Raw genomic sequence first — 24,432 nt, 5'->3', positions numbered from 1 at the left:
TCAGTTTCATAATTCACTTTGTCCGTTTGTTGATCTATATTTTTTGTGCTTAGCTGCATATGAATGTTTTCATCCTTGTTTTGTCCATTTATAATGTGTATTTGTACTATTACTGCTTCGTGTTGTTGAAAAAGTCATTGAAATTTAAATATGTGAAATATATTAGTAACAAAATTGACTCAATTAGGCAGTGGTGTCACAAACTGACCAGCGCGGCGTAGAAATATATTTATTTTACTTACAGAATTATCTACAGAATCTGATGGCAAATATATTTCTGCTCTTTTTTAACGACTTTCTTAATAATTTCGACGCTATTGGCTGATGCCCAAAGACCCAATTGAAAATTGGCACAGGGACCCAACGTGGGTAGAATTACATATAGCTCGAGCCCCCTCTTTTCTATTACTTTAATGGATCTACAATTATTTACTAGTAGATCAAACACATTTAAAAATACAAATTCATATTATGAATTTAGTGTTTTAACAAAAAATTCAAATTATTATACCTAATTTCTAGTATGGCTTTGAAACAAATTATTATCCGCTGGAATAGGGCCGATCCTAATCTGTTACTAAAAATCATTTATTTAATGGCCAGTGCTAATGCCCCTCCAAGCCACCAAACTGGAATAATTCTTAAAATTTTTATTTTTCTATCAAAGGAAAGCTGGCTATAAAATACGACACAAAGAGTAACTATTCTTTTCAATTATTTAGGATTGGGCTACTATTTTTAAAGTAAGAAGTTATCTTTTAAAACAAAAATTGTATTTTATGATAAATTACTCTAACTCTATGTTTTAACAGACGTACACACACAACTAAGTCACTATGTAGATGAATAGCCAATTGATTTATTGCCTTAGATGGTCTATCAGACACAAATCCATCCCACTTAAAAGGAATTTATTGCAGACGAACGTGTTTGTCTATGTTTAACAACATATGATTCATTAATTTATTTATATTGTAGATAACTTAATTAAACTTTATAACCAATAATGTTCCCCGATTGTTTATTCACTGTGTTCATCTTGGTCCAATTTACTGAGTAGGGATCTAGAGTTACTATATCTATATAGAATGACCAAAGAAACATTTAACAGGTATATATATTTCAAGAGTTTTGGCATCATGTCACAAATTTTTCACAAAGTACAATGTGATTTTTAATTACAATGTTTTAAACATTTTTAATGATTTTAAGTATCTTTTTATCAAAGAAGAATAACTTAAATGATTAAATAAAAACTTCTTTGCAAAAAAAAGATTTATTTACTAAATATTAACAATAAATTAACTGACATACTGTTTAATATTTTTTCAAATTTCTGACATTTTTTTTGCAATTGAAGCCAAAAAATATGAAGAAAATAAGAAACTTATAAACAAAACATTAATTTTTAAAGGAATTTCTTAATATCTTAATTTTTCTCGGCAGTTTAAAGTAAAATGAAAGTTCAGATAATAAAAGGTTAGCCCAAATAAAATTATGCTGCTACAAAAAGTGATCTTTTTTTTTAGATTTTCTAGATTTTTGCTTTAGATTATGAAGATGTACATATAGAAAAACTTAAAAGAAACTAAAAAGATTTATGAAATGAGTGAATGAAAATAAAATCAATAATTATTAGTAAAATGCGAAGAGAAAAATAGAAAATAATATGAGATTAATATTTGTTACTTTTATACTATTCGATAATATTTGGCTAGTCCTAACATAAATTAAGATAATCATTTTCCAACATGGCTCCGAATCAGATTAATTTCCGCTGGATTAAACCCGGTTCCGAGACTAACATAAGATAATAATTTTTCAGTTTACTATCCGCTGGTAACTGACTATAATTGCTTTGAAATGAAAAACATATCTTGGAATAGAAAAAAATTAAGGATTATTCCTGTTTCATACATTTTTCTGATAAATATGCATAAAGTGAGAGATTACCATAAATAATTGAAGAAAGTAATATCAAATTTACAGTTTTAAACATTTACTTAATTGATTTTAAAAATATTTTTATGTGCTTTTGGTTTATTCTGAAGTGGCTTGAGCTAGAAAATTGACCATTTTTGGGTACTTTTCAATTGGTACTTTTTGGGGTACACATCAATTATTATATTTACACAATAGTTTGGTACATTTTAATTTCTCCTGGTACAAATAAAAAAATTACAATAAATACAATTCTACTGATATAATTCTTAATATTCTTAGATAACAAAAAAATGAAAACTACGAACTTTGACTACAGAAACTAGTTAAAAACAAACAAAAAATAAAATAAAATTTAGAAAAATCTCCATTTTAGATTCTCAGAGTTTTCCAGTGTTATGAAATAACTGAATTTTCTTTGAAACAGTTTCATTTTCGCAAAATATTATTTGTTAACTTTTTGGGAAGTTTATGTAATTTTTCTGGGTAAGCTAAAGTAAATTATTTTTAACTACGCCTTTCATGGAAAGGATGAAAATTGATCACATTTTTCTACCTCTCATCATAATATCCTAGTTCTAGATTTCACTTTTATAATAATAATATTATTTAAAGTGCTTTTTATCACTGCACTTTGTTGGTTAAAGTATATTGTTCTAAAATTGATTTTATGCTTTAGAAATAATTTTAAATATTTCCTTTTTTTGTTTCAAAAAGGTAGATTATGAATGACATATGTCATTGGGGTTAATACCCCTGTGGGGTTAGCACTGCCTAACCTCATCAATGACAATAATCTTATCCTGGAACAGCTTTTCCTTGGGGTCCAGAGACCTGGCGGACGCCTCCGACCTGACGGAGATGCCGCCGTCCGAGGTGACGGTCATCACGGAGGGCGGATGGATGTCGGAGCATACGTCGGAGGTGCCGCAGCTGTTGTTGTCCGTCTGCACACCCTCGTCAATATATTCCTGAAAAATAGGATAAAATAAGTGGTTGGTTAAGTTGGGACTGTAAATTACACTGGTGCCAAAAGTTTAATGATCACGTTTTCTTAGTCTTTAGTTCAAAAACTTTCTATACTTTAATTGAATTTTGACTGGTTGGTTATAAACTTGAATTAACAAAATTTTTCTATACCAATAACCATAATATTTAGAATGGAAAATTTGTCTATTTTAATTTTTTGTCCATTATCTTATCCCCCAGGATCCTTGAATACCAGACATGCAAGAATAACATGTCGTCCATGGCATCTATGTAGTATGTAAACCCTATACTTTTCCACCAAAGAAATGTTTAGACAACAAAATATATAATAATCATAATGTGACAATATTGGAGGCAAAATTTATTTAGGAAGTTCTTTAGATAAGGAACTAGGCCCAATAGGTATATAATCTGGATAAATCCAAAAAATATTTAAATATTTAGGCCACTATAAGATAAAGTATAACAAAAACATTCCATACTTTTCCTTTCATAATATGTATGTGTGGGCATATAGATAGATAGTACTTGCTTTTTGTTTGCCAACTGCCTTATCAGTAGCGCAGATACTCTTTATCTTGGGCCAAACTGTGTGTCACAACTCAGTAAAATGCCCATCTTCCTTTAATTAGTGTTGAAATAAGACAACTTACATATTATGATTATTGACAATATATGAAAATTCTAAAATATTTAAATTATATCAGGTCTTTAGAGTATTACTTTTTTATCTTGACTTTATTATACTCTACTGTTCTTTTTCTTTTCTATTTTTTAATATTAAATTTATATAAAGAAATTAAATATGCTTAAATAAATAAAATAACATGGACGACAACAATTTCCTATTTGTAACAAAGCAATACAAATTTAATAGAATAATTGATTAAAACACAAATATTTTGGATTAAAAGTAATATAGTTTATTAGGATAAAAGGTTTTTGATTGTTATGCTTTTTAGAGAATTTTCTTTATAAATCATATGATACCTTATTTATTTCCAATTTAACGAATTGTCTATCCTTTTTTGGGCCTCTCATTGCAAGCATTTTTGTCTGTCTAGAAACTACACATGTATAGACGTTGTAAGACGTGTAATTTTGTTATAGTAGCGTAGCAACTCTACATATGTTAATCATTAGTTGTTTTAAGGTTTGTGTACTATCTGATAATTGTTAACCAGAGGAAGAAGGGACATTATTGGACTGTTAATCATACTTGTACCCAAAGTTATTGGTAAAAGTTTTGGGTACTTCTATTGAATCTTGATAGGTTGGTTCAAAGTAGCAGTTTAAAACTTGTAACTAATAATCTACATATGGGGTAATGTTTATTATTGGAAATGTACATTGTACAATGTACATTAATTTCTTTTCCATTGTCTTATTTCTTCAGATTCTTAGATATTAGGAAGGATATATTTAGTTATCCTCGCTACTTTTGAACTTAATCATCCTGGTTTCTGTGGACGACAATGCTAACGCAATTTATTATTTAAAGGCGTTAAAAGCTAACAAAACGTAATTAGTTTGTTGCAACAGTTTTGTAAAAAAAAACAATACACGTAAAGCCTTTTTTTACCATCCCATAAATGTTTAAAATAACATAAGGTTGGGTAAAATATAATTTGAAAAAGGTAGAGATGGTTATTAGATTCAAAAAGGTGATATTATTTTAAATAAATCCAAAAGAGATTATACCTATCGCAGAAAATAAGGCACTAAAGACATATAGTTTTTTTTTTATCTTGCTCAAGAAGGAAGGCTTTAAAATGAATTAAAAACGATAGTTATTTCCGCGGATAATGAAATGAAAAATTGTCTGTAATACTATGCTATAGATGATTTTTCAGTATGGCTGATAATTGGTTTTAATACCGCGGATATTAATCTGCTTTGAAGCCATACTATGTAGACGCTAGTTTTAATTTGTATCAAAGGGGTGGGGAGGGGCTTAAACATCCCAAAGTAAAAATTGTGGGATAATGCTAACTTTGTCTGTCTTATGACCTGTGTTCAATGTTGTACAGTTAATTTAAACAGGGATGGGGCATCCAAAGAAAACTGTTTTGCCATGTTTTGAATATTGTAGAAAATAGTCTAAAATTAACCCAACCAAATATAAAAATAGCAGAATGTCTATATGTCTGTGTATACTGAAGGTTCTCGCTAACCACTGAACCGATAGGTTTCTCCTTTTTTTGGGAGGGTACCACCACCCTTCTAAGACAAATCACCCTAGAAAAAATTACCCCCCCCCCCCCGCTTAATTTTTTTACTGAAAAATTTGAAAGTTTGGGTCAGGGTCGACTCCCCCCCCCCCCTCCCGACCTCAAGTGCTCATAGTGGACTCTTGGGGGTGTTGCTGGTAATAAAATAAGCATCTCTGAGAAGCATTTTAAAGATAAACAATATCAGCCTGGTGTACAAGCTATTAACATTTTGTCAAAAATATCTTTAGAATGGCCAAAACCTTCCAGGTAAAACAGTTATTCATCAGGTGCTGTGTCCACCATGTTCCTCAGACTTTCAAAAGTTTTCATGAATGCTAAAATATTAGAAAGATAACACTAATTATGTGGGCTTGTGTTCAGGGATCTCAGGGGATAAGACAATGGGTGATAAAGTTATATATATCCCTAAATGTGATATTCAAAATTATAGTTATTATTGAAAAGTTTGAATCCAACCATGAAAATTAAATAAAAGTACCCAAAGTTTTTAAGGCAACTGAATATTCTGTTTATTAAACGTTGGGTACAATTATAATTTACTGTCCAATGTCCCCTCCCTTGATGGCTTGAGTTGGGTTTTAAGTTTGAGTAAACAAGTAAAGGCGTCATCCTTTGAAGGGTGACTAAATAAATACGTAAAAAAAACATTTACAATGTCCAATAAGCCAATTATACTTTAGGATAATATATGACAAATGCTTAGAGAAAAAAACATTTAAGATTAAAAAAAAATTTGATCATGCTTATTGCTTAATAAAAATCATAACCATAAAGGCAAAAACTGTACCATCTTAGTCTGAAAGTTCTAAATGTGCAAGGCAACGTTATGGACCTTTCAAAAGCCATGGTATTCCCTATTTTTGATGCTTATATTTTCAACGAATCCAGGATAACATTGGATTGTAGAAATTTAAAGTGTCCAATCTTTTCTACCATTGATTCATAGAAGAGTTAAAATTGGGGTTTGCGCCAATTTATCGTCCATTGAATTGTCTTATCCCATAAGAATACTATGCTATTGTTCTCTTTGATAATATGAATTTTTTACGAAATAATTATAGTCCCAAAATTGAATTAAAACAACTTAATGCAAATGTACTAAAGTTCAATGTACTATGAGACTTATAATTAAACACGCGAAAGAAAAAATACATTCATTCAATTGTATTCATTAAGTTATTTTTTTTACATTTTTTCAAATTAAGAAATAATTTATTTTATTTTGTTTTAAATGCCATTGACCGAGTCTATATGCAAATATTAATGTCAAAGTTATTTATAAAGTTTTGCAAGTCAAAGGTTTTAATGATAATACCTGCATTTATACCAAATAATCGACATAAAATTAACCTTTCACAAATTTAAGGCTCTAGTTAATGATAAAAATACATAAAAAATATGATTGATAAGTTTTCCTTATAATAAGGGGATAAGACAATGAACAATAAATTGATGCACATGATAAACAAAATGACCCTTGAGTATTGTGCTACAATCTATTTCCCTACCTTAACTAATAACCTCTAATACCTAGATTTAAATTGTAATTTTTTTTCCACCCAAAGCATTTTTTAAAGTGGAAAATTTAAATAGTTTGCTTTACATTCCAGGCTGAGCAAAATTGTACAATTTTCAAGCAAGGTTATTTAATTTTTATATCAGGGGTTCACAAATATTTTGAAATTCAAATTTAAATACATCATACTTATGTTGCATCATTAGAGTAAAACACTAGATGGAGAAAGGGTTAAATAACTTTTTTTCCCTATTGCAATGACCTTGTGCCGACTCTCAATTGGGTCTTTGAAAATCAACCAGTGGTGTCGAAATATTAACATACATCATACTTATTTTGAATCAGTAGAGTAAAACACTAGACGGAAAAAGGTATAAATATTTCCCTATCGCAATGACCTTGTGCCGACTCTCAATTAGGTCTTTGAAAACCAACCAGTTGTGTCGAAAATATTAACACAGCCAAGTAACAGAAAACAATTTGCTAGCTGACGAAAAAGGTCATTGAAAAAGGGGGGGAGGTATTTATCTGTATTACATCTATACTATAGACCTGTTGTTAAATCAATAATTACACTAAAAATGTTTAATTGGGGTTACAGTTCAAAAACTCTATTTGAGTCTAAAAAACTACATTGCTTGAAAAACAAAGCCTTGAGTGCGATTCTGTCTTTTAGGAAAGTCAAAATTCTTTGCTAATATAAATCCGTCAAACATCTATATCCTGTATTTTTATTTCTCCTTTTTTTTCAAGCAGGTTTATTTATGGCAAATTTTTCACTTATTTTTCTTTATAATCTTTTAAGTTTAATAGAAAATATAATATTAAGAATATGGCAAAAATGTTAATATTTTGGAATATTGCAATGTGGGGGCCAAAATAAGATATTTAAAGCATTTTAACCTGAGTTCAAAGATTTACAAACACTAACTTTCCTAACAGCTTATAAAAGAAAAAAATAGGTATAATGTCCAGAATTTGCTAAAATCTAAACGCGCCACGATAGAAAAATAACAAAACAAAAAAGTGACTGGCGTGAATATAAAACCAAACCCCCTTTAATTTTGAATAAAATGAAAACATGGGTAGTTGTTTTTATAACAGCGCCTTATCTCGACTATGGACTTAAAAGAAACTAAGAATTGTATTAATTATAATCTGTATTAAGGTTATTTTATTTCATTTATAAACTCTGTCTTTTTTCTTAAAAAAAGGTAAAAAAAACTAAAATTTTACCTTAAATTTGCATGGCTCCGGCTCCACTATTCTCACATGATGGCTGTTATGATGTTGCTGCTTCGTACTACTGCTACTAGGAACCTGCAGCCGGTTCTCTGATCCCTGCTGGCCCTGGCCAGGTACAGCGACAGCGTGGCCGGACCTACGGCGGTCAGGTATCTCTATGGCCGCCAGCTCGTACTCTGACAAATCAATCTCCAGTTTGTCTGAAATAAAGAAGTTATAATTAGGTTTATATGTGGGGCAGGGTGGGGGAATTTGACTTTTAAATACACTGGTATGAAAAGTTTTATAAACACATTATCTTTTACGTTAGCTTTAAAAATTTGATTACTAAGTGTCTAATTTTTCTAACCAATAATCTTAATCTACAGGAAGAGTAATTTGTTTATCAATATTAGGGGGTATTTTAACCATTTATTTATTTTAGAATACGTTGATATTATGACAGGGAAAATTTGATCGTCAATTTAGATTGCTACAATGTTTCTCATTTATTGGTCAGTTCGTTCGTCTAGTAGGACGCTGGTTGATTGGGTAAAAGGGTTCATGGGGGGTACTGTTAATTTATCCAGCTAAGAATAGCATATGTATTTTTACTATCAGTATATTCGAGAATCTCGCACACTATCCCCTTATTCTATATCCATAAATATATGTATGAAACTAAATTTGTACTCTGACACTCTTATACACGGTGTAAGATAATTCCTTAACAAATTAATTTATTGAGTATATATTTGTTATACAGATAAATCCCAAATGATTTTAAAACATAATTTAAGATTAAGAAACAAAAGGGTTCTTTTATTTCAAGAGCCCTCATGAACTTTTAATACCACTATGGAACAAAAAATGTAAAATAAAACAGCATTTTATCAGTGTGTAATAATATTTTTCAAAGTTGAAATATGATAATCAGATCAACTCATGAATAATACATATACACAAACTTACATTTCATATTTGAGTTTATGTTTACACTGTAAAGAAAAATTTGCTATGAGGGATGAAACTTTGCACTGTAAATCCTACTGGTACCGATATTTTAAAACATGCTCGCTCATTTCTTTGCTAAAAAGACTTTTGATCGATAATCTTAAGATTTTAATTAAAAAAAAAAAACAGCCCCAAATCATCCTAATATATAAATTTATAACAAAAAAAAAGCCTAAAACCGGTTAAACCCAATCGGTTTTGTGGTAAGCAAAATCTCACAGACAAACAAAAAATTCGTATTGCTTCATATACAGGATAATGTATTGTTTACTATAGATATAAATATTGTACAAATTTACTTCTAATCATTTTGATATTTGATATTACCAAAACTGTTTGATTATTTTATTAATTTTTTACTACGACCAGCTCTTCCATAACTAGGGCTATGTACGTAAGGGCAGTTAGTATTAAAGTCACTTAAAGATTATAAGACAAGGATGACAACATCCATAAAAGAGAAGCTCTGAAATGGAATGATAAACGAACATTAACACTTGTAGAGTTTTAGAACTGAAAAAGCAGATTATAAATGTTAAGTTCAAACAAAATTGTAAGTAAATTTGTTCCAAAACTTCTTAAATACAGACTACTGTTCAAGGACATACATACATTTTTAGAAATTGATTATTGAGATGCTTCGCTTATAACATTGTTCCTTGATGTAATTGGAATCAGTTTACCAAAAATCAGATGACTCGGATAATTTTAACATACAAAATTTGTCAAAAAAGTAAAAAATCAGCATGTTTTAAATGGAAGTACGGACATTCTGTTAACGATTATAGAGTCGCTGCACTTTCTAAGTCGTACCTAACTGTTATAGGGGTCATCGTGCAAAGTTTTAAATCGATAGGACAATTGTAACTTTGATTTTTAAATAATGTTTTTCGCTTATAGATATATTATAATTATCCTTGTTTTCTTGGTTATAAAACAATTCTTAAGTAAATTCACTTATGTATTAACAATTATTTAGTACAATAACAAATTTAATATTAAAATTCCTTCATTAAAAATATTTAAGCTAAATTTTAATAATTTCTCAAGCATCCTTAATTAAAGTTTCTTTTTACGTTTTAATAAAACTTTTATAAAATTTGTATTTTGTGATACCTTTACCTTTTTCGGATTTTTATGACTTTTCTGAGATCTTAATTACAATAGTACATTGCATTGATTTTAGACCTGACAATAAATGCGCAAAAATAGTACATTCTAGTGATTAGCGGACATTTTCACGAGAATTGGAAAATAATCAGGTTTAAACTCTAGAGGACTTGTACATCCCAAATTTTTTTATGGAGTACCGGAACCAAGTTTTGATTATTTGCTATATTCATTTTATCATCAACTATTTGATTGTACTTTCTTTGTCTTAAAGTCCTAACGATTTTCGAACTTTTATCAAGATCTCCTTGTGAATAGACCTGATGTAGATTTAAAGAATTTGTACGGTGATTAAAAACAAGAATAATTTTGCTTAATGTTTCACAGTAATGTAACAAAAGTTTTTTTTTTAAAGCATAAGATCTTTATAATTGATAATATGTTTAATTTTTGCATTTTTGAAAAGCTATATTTTGATCCTGTTTTGGTTTTAGTCTATTTTCCAGAGGATGAAAATAACTTTCTACCTTAAAAACAAACAAGGCTATGGAGTATCATCGCATCCCCCTCCAAATAACACATTCAATGAGCACGTGTTCCTGTATTGTTTAGAAAGTCCAAATTTTCCAGAAAAAAAAGAGAAATAAAGTAAATACTTTTTTTGTTTAATTTGTCTGAACTTATAGCATCATGGATACGGATTCTAAATTATAAATGGTGTAAGAAATAACCGCGTTATTAAAGGGAGTAAGAGGTCAATAGACTATAAATTACACTGGTACCCAAAGTTTATACTCTTGTTATCTTATTTGTTTATAAAAAACTATGGGTACTTTTATTAAATTTTGATTGGTTGGATCTAAGCTATTAGTGTCCAAACTTTTCCACCAATATTTTAAATCTATAAAAGGGTTGTTTTTGTCTAAAATCATTGGGGTTGTAAATTAATTTATCGTCTATTGTCATAAACACGTTAAGATTGATATGAAAAGTTTCTAAAATGAACAATTAATTGTAAGTTTGACTTTAGCGTGACGTTTGTTTCATTTGATTTATTTTCCCTAATATTTTTTCATATTCCAAGTTCAAACAGAAAGATGTGTACTTTTAGTTCTATGTTTATTTGATGCTACGAAATAGCCCAGCTACTTTTGAATTAGTTAGCCTGTCATTTTAAAAGTACTTTTTTAATATAATTTAAAGTACATGATAAGTTTAGGAATGAAAATTCCCCTTTTAAATCTTGCTTTAAGTTTGGGTTAAGTTAGGTAATGTTGGCTTATATTGTTTCCCACTTGGTAAAGAACATATGATTGATCTACTACAGATGTATGAACCCGAGGGGAAAGGAAAAAACATTTATACTTACGTAATTTCTTTTATTCTTAAGCTATTTTTAATAATTTAACTGTTTTAAATGGTTATATATATATTTGTTCTGTTCCGAGCGATTATGTAAATGTAAAATTGTGAAGCTAGACCCTAAGGAACATTTTCTATTATTTTTCCAATTATATTTTTTATACACAGGGCCCAGCCTAGCTGGCTGATCACACTTAAAAGTGTTTCTGTGTAGTCTCTACAAATTCGCTCTTAAAATGATGATTAAAATACTATATAGAAAATAAATTTAAATATGTATATGTCGACTATTTTGCATAAATTTTATTTAAACAACAAATAATCTATATAAAAAAAAACATACCTTAAATTCATAAAAAGGACAAAATCACTAAAAAGTTAAGGGATCTAAAAAGGTAAGACAATGGCCGATAAATTGATGTACATTCCCAATGATGATACACAAAATTACCCCTTTTGGAGATTAAAATAAATGATTGAACCGTTTGAACATTCAACTTAATAAATCATCCAATCAAAATTCACTTAAGTCTCCAAAGTTGTTAAGCCAACGAATGAGAAAAGGTTATATTAAACTTTGAGGACTGGTGTAATAAACTGTCTAATGTCTCCTTTCTCTCCAAAAAAATGCTATTTAGAAAATCTGCTAAAAAGAAAGAAATCCACTAATGTTTAAAAAACAAGAAATTATCTTTGGGCGTAAACAAAGTCTTTCTAAAATGAAAACTTAAATATCACAGACTTTTAACCCATTATCTTCTATGGATGAATAACATTTTCAAATGTTTTCCAATATTGAGAGTTACTTTTGGCTTTTCCCTAGCCTTAAGGGGCTTTGTTTTAAAATGGAAAGGAAAGAAATTGAGAAGAGTTTATCCACAATTCAAACAAAAACCTAAAACCTGCAATGGTTTTAAGGTTTAAAGATTATATTATTTTTTGAATGAATGAAAGGAAAGAATTTTAAACACATGTTTAACCATAAACACAAGAAGTGTCAAAACATTTCCATTTTACACATACATTTTTAATCTACAAAATGGGTATTATTATCGTTCATTGTCTTATCCCTTAAGATTCATGCTTGTTATTAAAATGCGCAAAATAAGGTTTCTGTACTATTATTTTCATTAAAAACTCCGCCCTTAAATCTTTGGATTTTCCAAACTGCGTCACTAGGCTATGAAATACAACAAGGATGACAATAGCTAACATTAACAGAAAAAAGTAAGATTTCAATAACTACTAAAATGAATTAATTGTCTTTTTAAGTTTATGCTTTACGTACTGTCCTGGATGGGTTTATTTTATATTTAAGCCTTTTTCTGTACTTTTAAGGGAAGCTTAATAAATGTCCTTACTCTTTTTTCCTTGATCTAGCCTTCACTCCTTCAGAGGCTAGGGGCAATTCAAAGTAACTACTATATGATAAAGAATGAAGATTTTTTTTATTTTTCAAACAATAAAAATATTTTGACTTCCTTCTGAGAAATAATTGTCATGTTTTGGTTTCAAAGATTAAAAGGGAAAATATTTTGATATTGTTCAAAATACAGGATGATATAAATAGAAAGTGCTTTCCCTCAAAGTTCCTATCGAGCATTGAACTCCCCCTTTCCTCTTTATCCATGAAATAAATTAAAGTTAATGGAGGGAGGAGCGGCGGTGTAGTTTATTCTATATGTCTAACCCTTAAAGAACCTATATCTGATGTGCTTTAACAATGCGGGGCTACCCTGCACCAATTATAAGCTTACCTAACCCAATCTAAAGCAACAAACAAACAAAAAAGGAATTTTCTTTCAAATAAGGCGTTGGGTTATGTGCTGGATTAGGCACTTTGAAGGATAGAACAATTCCGACTAAAACCTTCATAATATTCATAAATGCTATAAAGTACTTTCTTCTTGAAATAAATGGCGTAGCAGCTCTATACTTTATTTTGACCATTAGTATACAGAAGCCTTTATTAAGATTATTTATTATCTGTAGATTAATCAAATATTAAATTAAACTTAATTTTACTCCTGTAAGCTGTTATTTCTGAGCTTCTTATGATTCTAATTATCCTTGCTTAAAGATTATTTGGCAGCCGAACTTAAGTTGAACAAAAAGCTTTGAAAGCTTTGAGGTGTGAAAAGAAAGGGTGGGAGGGGGAGTTATAACAAAACATTCTTAACCTTTCATTAAGAAATGTTTCACTTTGCTTCATAATCAGGGATAAGGCAACAAAATATTCGTTATTTGTCACTAATTTTTCTACAATTATAATATTTTTTTTAGCTAACATACATTTAGAATAGATTTAATGTGTGTTAAAAGTTGTAAGTAAGTAAGTTCTAGTACTCTAAGTATTATGAGCGAGTTTTCTCATTTTTTGGGTTAAAACTTTGGTTCCTATGAAAAAATTTTTAGTTTGTTGCTTCCAAACTAAGTAATTTTGTTCATCATTATTTATATAAATTTATACTAAATTGTCTTATACCTTAAAACCCTTGTATATCCACGCAATTAACTAATTAGATTTAGGAAAGATTACTTAACATAGCATTAAACACTTACTAACATAGGTTAAAATAATATCTTATGCAATTCTAAAGGTTTGCTTTAAAGAATCATATATCCTCGTGTAAAATTAATAGGATTGCTGTAAGTCTGTGTAGCAAACGATCTCACTAACCCCTTGACCGACATGGTTCTCCTTCTTTTGCAATTCTAAAGAGTTTACCATAATGAATCATATATCCTGGTGTAAAATTAATAAGAGTGCTGTCTGTCTCTAATAATTTGAAGTAGAGTAGTTTTCAATTTATTTCTTAAGAAATGAAAAAGAATTTTATAAGCATCAAAATAATAATTTTTTAAAGAATAAAAATCAAAGCAATAACAAATTCTTAATATAAAAGAACAAAACATCTAAATTTTAGATATCAAAACATATAAATCAAATCTGTTTTATATAGGCTAATGTGCTACAAATCTACTCCATAGATAAGGTTAGATATAATATTGACAATTTTTTATCCTTTAAAATTTGTGTTGATATGAAATTTTTAAGGTTAATGAACATATATCATTAGTACAATGAAAAACCCAAAACAATTTCCTAATCATGACACTAAAATTGTATTTTAATGTGCATATAATTGCTATCTAATATTTATAATTTATGGAAGAGTTTATTTTTGTTTTATATTCATATTTGTAGCTCAGCAACAAGATGTTATGAAGTTGCTCTAGCATAATTTAAACAAGAAAATTTTGTTCATAAGTAGCGGAGCAACAGGAAGTTAAGAATATTTAAGGTACAAGATGGTAAAATGAAGTTATATTAATTGATATTTGGTGCGAACTGAGCATCTAGAGAAGGAACGAGACAGAATTAATAATACCCTAAGAATTAAATAAAAAGAAGTAAATGGAATAAAATCAATTTGAAGCTTCCCTAAAATGAAGATCTCATTTTATTCAGTGTCTAGAGAGATCTATTGATAAAAAACCTTACTACTTTTTATGATATGATATAATATAATAAACGGCTGTATTTTAACAGTCTGACCGTCAAAGGATATGATAAAATGTAGCAAAACTGCTTTGAAACATTCAAATTATAGATGGAAAAAAGAAAGCCGTCATTTTCCTAAATCATTGTTCCGCTTAGTTAAAACAATGCTTGACGGCCGAATCCACTTAAAGAATGTTTTTCAAAACCCACTTAAAGTAATCTAACTTGCAACAATTTTTATGAAATCTCGAACCCGGTATTAGTGTCTTAGAAATTATCTTAGTGACGTAACTAAAAACGAGGGATTAGAGGGGAGCATAGGCGTCCAAGGGGGGGGGGTAATGGGCCATTTGGCACCCCCAAACGATTTTGGGGGTGCCATAGGCACCCCCAAAATTTTGTGAACAATACCCCCCCCAAAAAAAATTACCCCTACCTTGGGGGTGCCGTAGGCACCCCCAACGATTTTGGGGGGGGTATTTACCCCCCCCCCAAACCATTTTGGGGGGGTAAATACTCCCCCCAAAATAGAAAATCTTTAACAAAAAAAATTTTTGCGCGCTTCGCGCGCATTTTTAATACTAAATTTTTTATAAAATTTAAATTACCCCCCCCAAAAATTTTACCCCGGGGGTAAATTTTGGGGGGGGTAAACAAATTTTACCCCTGCCAACAGATTTCAGGGGGGGTAATTACCCCCCCCAAGCAAATTTTACCCCCGGGGTAAAAATTTTGGGGGGGGTAAAAAAAATTTGCGGCGCGCTTCGCGCGCCATTTTACCCCCCCCAAAACCAAATTACCCCCCCCTTAAAAAAATTTTACCCCCCCCAAAATAAAAAGCTTGGACGCCCCTGGAGGGGAGGTGGGAAAGGTAACCCCTAAAAAAGAGATGGATAATAGAGGTGATTGATAATTGATAATTGATAAAGAAAATGTAGGAAATAATTTATACTCTCTGTACTTTCTACCATAGATTAATTAATTTGTATTTTCTAGACAAGGATGACAACATCCATAAAAACGAAGCACAAAAATCAGAAGGTAGAACAAACGCACAATAGCTAGAGTGTCAGAACTTAATAAGCAGAATATTAATTTTGAAGTCTAAATGAAATTGCACATAAATTTGTTGCAAAATTGCGTAAATATAGCATACAGTAAAAGGACATACTTCCGTGCAAAATTTGAAATCAATAGTATAATTCTAATATGTCTAATAAATGTTGTCAAAAAAAGGTTGAAAATAGTCCGCATATTTGATTAAATTTTTCTTAAAATCCGCATATTATGTTGATATAAACTATAATATATTATCACTAGCAGTAACATCACTAGAAGCTTTTAGGGTGGTAAGGGGGAAAGTTCATTCTTCCAATTTTAAATTTAAGTTTTAAAACAAAGAAGTAAAATTGCGGAGATGGTACTTTTTTTCTAGGTGTTATTTTTTTTGGAGAGTGGAGAGCCCTCTTCCTAAATAGTTATAAACTTCTCTATACCTATAATAAGCTTCACTGTAAAGAAGAACCCTTTAGGTTCAGCGGTTAACAAGATCCGTTGCTAGAGTCAAAAAAAGCTTAGCTTACTAATTTATATAATAGGATATAATAAAGTAACAGGATGTCTGTTTGTCTGTCTGTTTGTTTGTTTGTTTGTCTTTTTCTTTTAAAATCTAGAAAAATAAATTGGTTTATTGAATTGGACTCTCTCCTCCTCAAGTGCCCCAAGAGGCCTCTAAGGCGTAGCCGCTAGTAATAGGATACAGTAACAAAATGCTAATCCTTATATCAAAGTAAAAGAATGTTTGTGTGTGTGTGTCTATTTATATGGAAGGATCTTCCTAACTAATATGCTTCTCCTTTGCAGGGACATAGGTCATAGGTCATGGGAAGGTTTATAACTATTTTAGGATAGGGTACCTGTACCCTCACGCGCTTAGAAAAAAAACCACCAACATTTTTTAAATTTTTTTCTTTTAAAACTAAATTGTCCTTTTAAGTATATCTGTCAGACAGACAGACAATAAATATATGGAGCAGATCTGTATAAATATAAGGTATCTTGACTAAAACTTACAGCTGGCTATCTAAAAAAGCAGTTGTGAAAATAACATTTCTCCAACAACAAGGTTTTTTAAGCATGACCGACAGTCAGACAGACAAAATAATGTATAGAGTAGATGCAGGGGGGGGGGGAAGGGGTGATTACTTGAGGGCAACCTCAAATTTTGGAAGTTGTTAAGTAGATGCACATATATCTTGGGTATAGTCCCTTTCATGACAATGCCTCTTAAGGGACGTTTCTTGGTATTTTCACAGTAGATTTTATCCTATTTCTAGCCACTGCGGGGGGGGGGGCTCTATCCATGCGGGGCCATTTTCCTAACCCTGCAGGGCAATCACCTAACCTAACCTAAAATAATCCATCAAAAGCTACTGTAAAAAAAAATACATTAAAACACCTCTTAAAAGACCTTTTCACTTAAAATTTCAGTTGTCTTTCTTCAATAGCAGCCAAAAAACACACAAAGCATGTTTTAAATGGACGTACTGACTTTCTGTTAACAATGATAGAGTTGCTTTCTAAATTATACCTAACTGTCATAGGAATCATCATGAAGAGTTTGAAATTGATAGGATAATTCTAACATGTCTTGTTTAATAATCTAAAATCAATTAATAATTTTATCTAATTTCAATTTCAATTTATCTATGAAATAAATGTAAAGCTGTACAGGTTAAGGCTACTATCTGACTCAATACATTTCTTTTTCTCCTCTTTTTAGCAACCGAATGAAAGTAATTCTTTTCAATTCCAGATAATTATAAGAATTGGTAACATTTGCTTAGATATTTATTTTATAAAAACATAGCAAAAAAAATAATAACCGTATTATAATACAGGTATTAAATATTTATATACAAACAATAAAATTGAATATGAATAAAAATTAAGGATAGATCAATCAAATAATAATTATGTACAGTGTCAAAGGACTAAACAATCTTGTGAGAGGTAATATAACTTATGCATTTTAAAAAGATATTTGTTAAATAGACTGATTATTTGAAGACATATTTGTTAAATATGTTGCTCTACTGGATATCATTACTCTTGTTAGAATGTACCATTCATAAAGAAGGTTATTTTTTAATGGCAAAACTGTTTAAGCTAGCTTTTTTAACAATTACGTTCAAATTCCGTTAAATTTATTGATATAAATAATCTAATAATTGATTGTTTTGTTTTTATTCGTAATTGTCTTTTTTATATATACATTATTATGCTTAACCCTTACAGATCGGGCCCCAATTCCCACCTTAATAGATCGGAGGGGGGGCTCTTTGAGCCCCCCCCTCTATCTCGGCTCCTGGTACAGATAAAGACGTAAAATTTTTTTCTGGTGGTTCATGTGTATTTTTAGAGAAAATTATTTTTTCTAGTCATAGCAGTCAGACCGCTCTTTAGCCGCTTTTTAGCGGCCAGCCGCTAAATTTTAAAACAGCTGTAGAGAGGCCAATTTTGCAGCTAGGATGACCAAATTTTAGGACGAACTTTTATTTTTCATAACAAAAAAATTACTTTTTCTGATCATCGCCGAAAAACGGCAAATAACGGAAACCGCCATTTTCGGCGGTTACGGCGGTAAAACGGCGGTTGGCGGCGCAAATAATGTTTTTATCTGTTTATTGTTGCTCAAGGATTTACCAAAAAAAATTATAGGTCTCTAGCTGTAATAGAAGCCACGATATTCATGATATATGTCTGTAGTAAAAGCCAGACAAAAATCGGTCATAAAGTCGGTCAGGGAGCGGTCAAACGGTCATAACACCACTTTTCTCAGAAGGTCATTGATATCTAAGTATTCACCAAAAAAATTTTAGGTTTCTACCTTATACACAAAAGTCATAATGTAGAAATTAAGATTTATTTAGAATTTTTTCTAATTTTTTTTTCTACCCAACCGACTTTGACCGGACACCATGACCGACACAGACCAGATATCCTAATAAAATCAACTCTTGCCGACGTATAATTACTAAACTTAAAAAGTCATGAAGTTACAGCTCTCCATCTTACCTACAAAAAAAATGAGATTAGAAAAACTAGAGGGGGGGGCTCTTTGAGCCCCCCCCCGATCTGTAAGGGTTAATTAAAAATTTCTGATAAACATCTCATTATATTTAAAGAAAAATTAGCTGTCTCTAAATTTAATATAGAAATAAAATTATTATGGAAAATCAATTGATTTTTCATGGTAACAGGTATAAGTTATAAAATACAGACGAATTTATAGATGTAATCTTGAAAAGATAGCTTTAATTTAAAATGATAAATATGCGTTATTTTTACCAAAAACTAGACAAAACCCTTTTTTGTTGTTGTTGATAGCAATATCTTATTTCTTTACTCTCGTTTATATATAGTTTTAACCTAATATCTTTTGATTTAATTGTTATTGGTTTGAAATTTTGACTAAAAAGCTGGCTTAAAAAATAGCTCATATGTGATAAAATATATAGCATTTTGCGCTAACTTATGAGGGGTTTATACAATAAATATAATTATAAAAGCAAATATTTGAAAATTATTTAAAATCATTCAATGTTTAATGTAAGATTAAGCCAATTATTAATCACGAAATTACATATAGGTTTTTTATTATTTTGCTAAATAATCTATAAAATATTTACACATTGTAAGTCAACTCTTGAGTTATGTAAGAAGTACAATATCAGCTGATAGATCTTATTTCAATTTTGAAAGATAATTTTATAAAAAAAAATAAAAAAAAGTTGATTTTGTTTTTTAAAAGTGAGCAAAAATAATGTAGAATTTTTAGAAATATTTTTAATATTTTTTTAAAAGCACAAAAAATCTTGATTTCAGGCCTATATTAACAATTCTTAAAAATCCTAGTAGTATCGACACATCCTATTTTTTTTACGTCACTAAGATAATTTCTAAGACACTAATACCGGGTTCGAAATCTCTTTTAAAAATCTGTTAATTTATGAGTATATTTTGTAAAAAAAAAGAGGTTTATAGATTTATTAAATAAATATTCAAAACTCATTTTAATTCTTAGAACACCTAAGGCATAATATCATCTTTTTCCTATTTTGTTTTAAAATTGTATTTAACTCTTCATTTTAAATTTTCAACAAAATTTAAAAATTGTAAACAGTCAAAAGCTTGAGGAAAGTCTAAAAATATGATAATTTAAATCCTTTTTTCTGGGAATATTAAAAAATTTGACATATTCTAAATATTGTCTCAAAAATGACAAAAGTCTTACATTTTATACTGCCTTTAAAAGTCAATTTTCACCATAAAGCTTTTTGTTTTGCGTGTGGGTGTGCATGTGTGCGTATGTGTGTGCGGGCAAATTTACTTTTCTGGTCATATAGTAAAAATAATTTGCAAATGTTGTAAAAAACATCTTTAAGTAGTTTTACAACATTGTTAAAAAATCATGAAAATCTTTGTCATTATATTTGTTACTTGGTTCCCTTAAAAAGGCTGAATTAAAAATAATAATAAGGCAAGTTTTAAGCTATTTTTAGGAAATTGGGTAATCCCCTAAAGCAACTTCTTAAAACTTAACAGAGTAATTGAGTAATATAAAGATGGCTCTTTTTTAACTTTGCTGTTTTGTCTCAACACTTAATATTTTGGTGAGTTTCAAGTTTCTCCCCTCCGCCTTTGTTTTTTCTTCGCCCTGCTTCACATAAATCTTTACGTCATGAAAAAACAAGAATATTTTAGAACTTTTTTTTCATTAAAAATTAGCGGACTTTAAAAAAGATGTTAATTTTAAAAATGTAATCTAATAAAATTCATACATTAAAAAGAAATAAATTCTTATAATAAAGTAACAGGATGTTTGTTTGTCTGTACCGAAGGATCTCGCTAACAGCTGAACCGATTGGGTTCTCCTTAACACATTAGCTTCTCAAAGGTCCCAGGAAGGTTTATAACTATTTTAGGTAGGGTACCACCACCCTCCCAAGAGAAATTACAAAAAATCGGGGTTTTTTTGCGTGGAGACTTGAACGCAACATATACAATTTTTTTTTAAATTAGATATTTGAAATCAAAAAAACACATTTAAAGTGCCACTGAAGGCCTCTAGGGGCGTAGACGCTTTTATCATATAAACTAGCTATAATACGATGAATAACTAAAACATTTAGGAAAAACTATGTATGAGCTTTGCGCCTGTAGAGAAAATAAAGGCTTACTTGTTCACATTTATGTTAATGTCATCTGAAAAGTCATTTACTTTTTTTTCCCTCCTGTCTTAACTCAAAACAAGAATCGTTGATTCCGCTAGTAGACCGGTAAAATTTTATGCTGTCACAAAAAATAACTGTTTGTTGACCAACATATCCCTATCACAACCCTGCGGGGCTTCCCTCACCTTACAATTACCGAAAATATTTTCTACAAAAGGTTCATTTGTGGTCAAGATATAATGGTAAGGAATCCAGAAGATTTTAAAATTCTTAATAAACCTTCCATTCTGAGACTTAATTATTTAGAAGTAATTATAGAGATGCAATGATTTGAAAACATGCACACGAAAAGGAATAATCATTAGAATAAAAACATTTAGCAAGAAAAAGAGTAGGAAAAAAAGCTAATCTCAGATAAATAACATGTTTATCAAAACTTTTCAAATCTTTAAAGAAAACATATTTTATGTAAAACTTCTTTAGAATCTTGATATTTATCTTTGGGAGTATGTATAGAGCTATCATTGACACATACGTTCAAGCTATGAATTTAAAGTTGACAAAAAATACAGGTAAAGCTAGCTATGCATGTAGTGACGTCGTTATTTCTACAGCGCAGCTACTCTTTATATAACCAACCATACGTCCGTCCATATTATGCTTAAAAACAATTAATGCTCTATAATTAAATGTTATATGTTAAAGACAGAAACAGATATATTGATCTTCCCTACATTCTTCCCCCTACAAAGACATCCTTTTATATTTAGTAGAATAGTTTTAAATTTGTCTGTTAAAATATCGAAAATAACGACAATTAAGGGAAGCTTTACATAAGTCCCAGGATGGTCTTTAAGCTATTTTTTTCTTTCCTATCAAACCCTAGACTACATAGCCCCTGCTGTAAAACTACCTCTGCTATATAGCTTTTAATTAATGACAGTATGACTTAAACAAAGCATATATTTCATTTAACTAATCTAGTCATGTAAAAAATAATTCTTAAAGAATAGACTTCTGTATACAATATTTTTATAGACTCAGACTAATTTAAACATTTTCCTTTCCGTTATTAAGAATTACAGAAAAGAAAACTTTAATGAAAAGCTTTTAAAGACATTGTTTTAATTTTCTTATTGACGTTTTTGATATACGTTTGTTAGCATTCAATTTTTTTTATTTTTCAAAAGCTATTATGTTTAAAATTTTCTAAAAAATATCTTTGAATAAACATCCAGGGTAAAGGCATCAAAAAGAAAACTAAATTGCATCTATTTTTTCGTCAGTTAAAAACAGCAGATAAATTGTACTTAATTTGAGGTAAAATTATTTTTTCAGTTTTCGAGAACAAAATAAAATTTTTACATTATTTATTAACATTTATCTTTATTTTCTGCAAAGAAAAATATTGGAAAAAACGCAATAAAATTTTTAAAATTTCCCACTCCAAATGCATTTAAATAAAATTTTTTTGCATTATTGAATCTATTCTTATATTTCTTTTTAAATGGCAGGTACAAAATTATCAAATACCTGCAGCGGCTATCTAAGCATCAAGAGGCATCTAGAGAATTTGAAGGTATATCAATAACTAATAGATTATATGAGAAAGTTGTACTTCTATTCTCTTTTCCCTTTTCGAAAAAAAGGCGAAACTAATTTTTGTACTTTGAAGTTTGACTTGATCTAAAGGTTATAAAAATATTGTAATTTTCGTCACCCAACCTCGTAACAAGAAGCAAAAACTAAAGTTTATGGGAAGGGAGAGTTGTTTATAAAAATTATTTATCCCCTTTATAAAAGACTAGCGATTGCGCCCCTCGCATCTAGGGGTTCTTAATTCCAATAATGTGTATGTAGAACCTTCTCAATATGTAGATGTTAAAATAGCCTTTTACCAACCCAGAAATATATGCTAATTGAAAAGCTAATTCAGTTAAGCTGTTAGTGAGATCTCAATAAACATATAAACATTAATACTATATATGATTAGGATTAGTTGATAGATGTCAGTGGGTTTTAAGTTATTCTATGACATAAAGTAGTAAGGATTTTTTTGTCTTTTAAGATCTCTCTAATAACTAAATTGATCGAGTTCTCCATTCTAAGGAAGCTTTTCTAGTTCCCGAGACGGTTTTTATGCTATTCATCTTTAAATTTAAGTCTTTTTCTGGTTTTATGCTTTTTTACTACCCTCTTTACTTTACCAAAGATGTTAGGGTTATAGCCGCTAGCAAAAAAAGGGTCTTCAACTTTTTCTTCAAAATTTCTATCCTATTCTGTGTTATGATGCAATATTTTATTTGAATATGCAAAGCAGAAATAAGAATGAACACAAATATAAAAGCGAAGCTCATAAATTAACATATTTGAGATGGACATATAAATAACTTTAGCGCTAAAATTATAGACTAGTCACTGTTATTAAAAAGCTACTCATTTTAATGAATGTATCTCTATGGATAAACTTAAATATAAGACACCAAGCAAACCGTAAATGTACACTTGTATTTAAAGTACAAAGGCTAATAACAGTGAAGTTAACGATAATCTATTTTATTTGTATATGAGAGTGTGACAGGGTTTGTTTGTTTGTCTGTGTGTAAGTGTTTAAAAAACATTTTCTAATTAAAATCTTTAAGTTGTTTGGAAATGCCTGGCGTTTTTTTGGTTGTAAAACATTGATTAGATCTTTTAATGCGGCTGGATTTAAAAAGTCCAGCTACTTTTTGTGCATTTGTCTGTATAATCAATCCTAGATGTTTAGATTCAAGGAGATGAGAGAGTTTGGGGGGGGGGGGGTGATTCATTCACTAAATAATAGACTAATCTCCAAAAATTTTATATTTACAAAGAATAAACAAAAAACTTGTTTTACATCCTGCCTCCTTTTATGTAAATATATTGGTATTTTAAAGAATTTTAATTTGACTCTATTTATATAATTTATCGATAAAGAAAAAGATCTAATTAAAATTGCTCTTTTGTTTTGCTTAAAATAAAAAAGATCTTCGAAAATTTAAAGTTTGATACCTAGAAATTTGAGAAATTGATATTGATTATTTAGTTAAGAAAAAATATTTAGCTACTACTATTAAGTGTTCATTTATTCGTATGTAAAATAAAAAAACGTGGTCTTTAAAAGAATAGTTTTATCCAGTAATAGCGGCTTTTTATTTAAAAAAAATTTGAATTCGACCTGTGCAAAAAAATGCGGCAGATTATTTTTGTCTCGTCCTACTAGAGAATTCGCGCGCCATTTTTAATTAAACCCGTGTCAACAAAGGAATTACAATAGAT

The 24,432-nt window shown here is 29.6% G+C and overlaps 1 protein-coding gene across 2 annotated transcripts in view; it reads right to left on the bottom strand.

Moving 5' to 3' along the window:
* Positions 1 to 1,099: 1,099 nt before the first annotated feature.
* LOC145326198 (uncharacterized) overlaps positions 1,100 to 24,432 on the bottom strand; it is a 34,544-nt gene continuing 11,211 nt past the window's right edge. For both annotated transcript variants that reach the window (XM_080169363.1, XM_080169362.1), the window contains exons 4-5: positions 7,918 to 8,126; positions 1,100 to 2,912 (exon numbers count right to left, since the gene is read on the bottom strand). In XM_080169363.1, coding sequence (XP_080025489.1) covers positions 2,706 to 2,912; positions 7,918 to 8,126 — 416 coding nt within the window. In that variant the 3' untranslated portion in view covers positions 1,100 to 2,705. The remainder of the gene's footprint in view (positions 2,913 to 7,917; positions 8,127 to 24,432) is intronic.

Source organism: Acartia tonsa, chromosome 8, assembly GCF_053477335.1.
Source record: "Acartia tonsa isolate MP-2025a chromosome 8, ASM5347733v1, whole genome shotgun sequence".
Lineage (NCBI taxonomy): Eukaryota > Metazoa > Arthropoda > Copepoda > Calanoida > Acartiidae > Acartia > Acartia tonsa.
This window is presented reverse-complemented; position numbering and strand designations above follow the sequence as displayed.